Raw genomic sequence first — 1,615 nt, forward strand, 5'->3', positions numbered from 1 at the left:
ACACACACACACACACACACACACACACACACACACACACACACACACAAACAGTCAAAGGTCAGAGAGCTTGTCGCTGCTGTCAGTCAGTGTTTCCAGGCTTTAACCAGATGTTCTGACTCCAGAACCAGAACCAGAACCAGAATCAGAATCAGAAGCAGCTCTGACTCAGAGTGGAGGTGTTCAGATTAAAGGATATAATCTGTGTGTTTGTAGGGTTAATCTCTACCTCCTCTCCTTCTTCTATGTGATAATCCTTCCTGGTGTTTGGACCTCCAACAAACATGACGAGCAGCTGAGAGAAGTGCCTGAAGAACAGAGTTTAGAGCAGTTACAGCCGTACTGCACGTCCAGAACAATCACTGTTAGCTTTATTTTCTGAATCACAGTTTTTTATCCAACACACAGCGTTGTTGTTACTCACATGAGTCTGTTACACACAGGAGGCAGGAAAGAGTTTTGGTTTTCTCTGATCCATCTGTCAACGTTGGTCTGCAGATGTTTGCTGCTCATTTTCACACTGACTGACTTTTGTAAGTAAAAACCTCTGGAACCAGTTTCTTTGTTGACTGACTGAAAGTGACGATGATGAAAGTCCAAAAAGCAGAAATGGGAGAAAACCAAAGAGGGCGGAGCTTTGTCTCTGATTTTACACAGATCAAAGTTCACCTGCTCGTCTACAATCGTTTACAGTGTTGTCCTGAACTGGAAACACTGAGCTCAGTGCTTTCTGTCACCTGAACACCTGAATACCTGAACACCTGAACATATAAACACCTGAACATATAAACACCTGAACACATAAACACCTGAACATATAAACACCTGAACACATAAACACCTGAATACCTGAACACCTGAACATATAAACACCTGAACATATAAACACCTGAACACCTGAACATATAAACACCTGTACATATAAACACCTGAACATATAAACACCTGAACACCTGAACATATAAACACCTGTACATATAAACACCTGAACATATAAACACCTGAACACCTGAACATATAAACACCTGTACATATAAACACCTGAACATATAAACACCTGAACACATAAACACCTGAACACCTGAACATATAAACACCTGAACATATAAACACCTGAACATATAAACACCTGAACACCTGAACATATAAACACCTGAACATATAAACACCTGAACATATAAACACCTGAACATATAAACACCTGAACATATAAACACCTGAACACATAAACACCTGAACATATAAACACCTGAACACATAAACACCTGAATACCTGAACACCTGAACATATAAACACCTGAACATATAAACACCTGAACACCTGAACATATAAACACCTGAACATTTAAACACCTGAACATATAAACACCTGAACATATAAACACCTGAACATTTAAACACCTGAACACCTGAACATCTTGGTGAATGAAAGCTCTCACCTGAGGTCTTATTAGGTGCTGAAACAAAACCATAACATTGTAAGAGAAATGTTGTTAGTGTGTTTGTTCATCATTGTGTGTGTTTGAACCCTGCAGACTGTAGAGCTGCATCATGGACCATGACCAGTCAGAGCTGCATCATGGACCATGACCAGTCAGAGCTGCATCATGGACCA

General features: G+C 40.1%; 1 protein-coding gene across 1 annotated transcript in view; it reads right to left on the reverse strand.

The window, feature by feature from the left end:
• The window catches only part of haao (3-hydroxyanthranilate 3,4-dioxygenase), a gene marked incomplete at its 3' end in the record, with an annotated part of 7,258 nt that extends 6,677 nt beyond the window's left edge, over positions 1–581 (reverse strand). The window contains 2 exon segments of the mRNA XM_014032483.1: positions 230–308; positions 425–581. Of these exon segments, the coding sequence (XP_013887937.1) occupies positions 230–308; positions 425–513 (168 nt within the window).
• Positions 582–1,615: the final 1,034 nt, after the last annotated feature.

The sequence above is a fragment of the Austrofundulus limnaeus genome, unplaced genomic scaffold, assembly GCF_001266775.1.
Source record: "Austrofundulus limnaeus strain Quisiro unplaced genomic scaffold, Austrofundulus_limnaeus-1.0 Scaffold1463, whole genome shotgun sequence".
In the NCBI taxonomy this organism is placed as follows: Eukaryota; Metazoa; Chordata; class Actinopteri; order Cyprinodontiformes; family Rivulidae; genus Austrofundulus; species Austrofundulus limnaeus.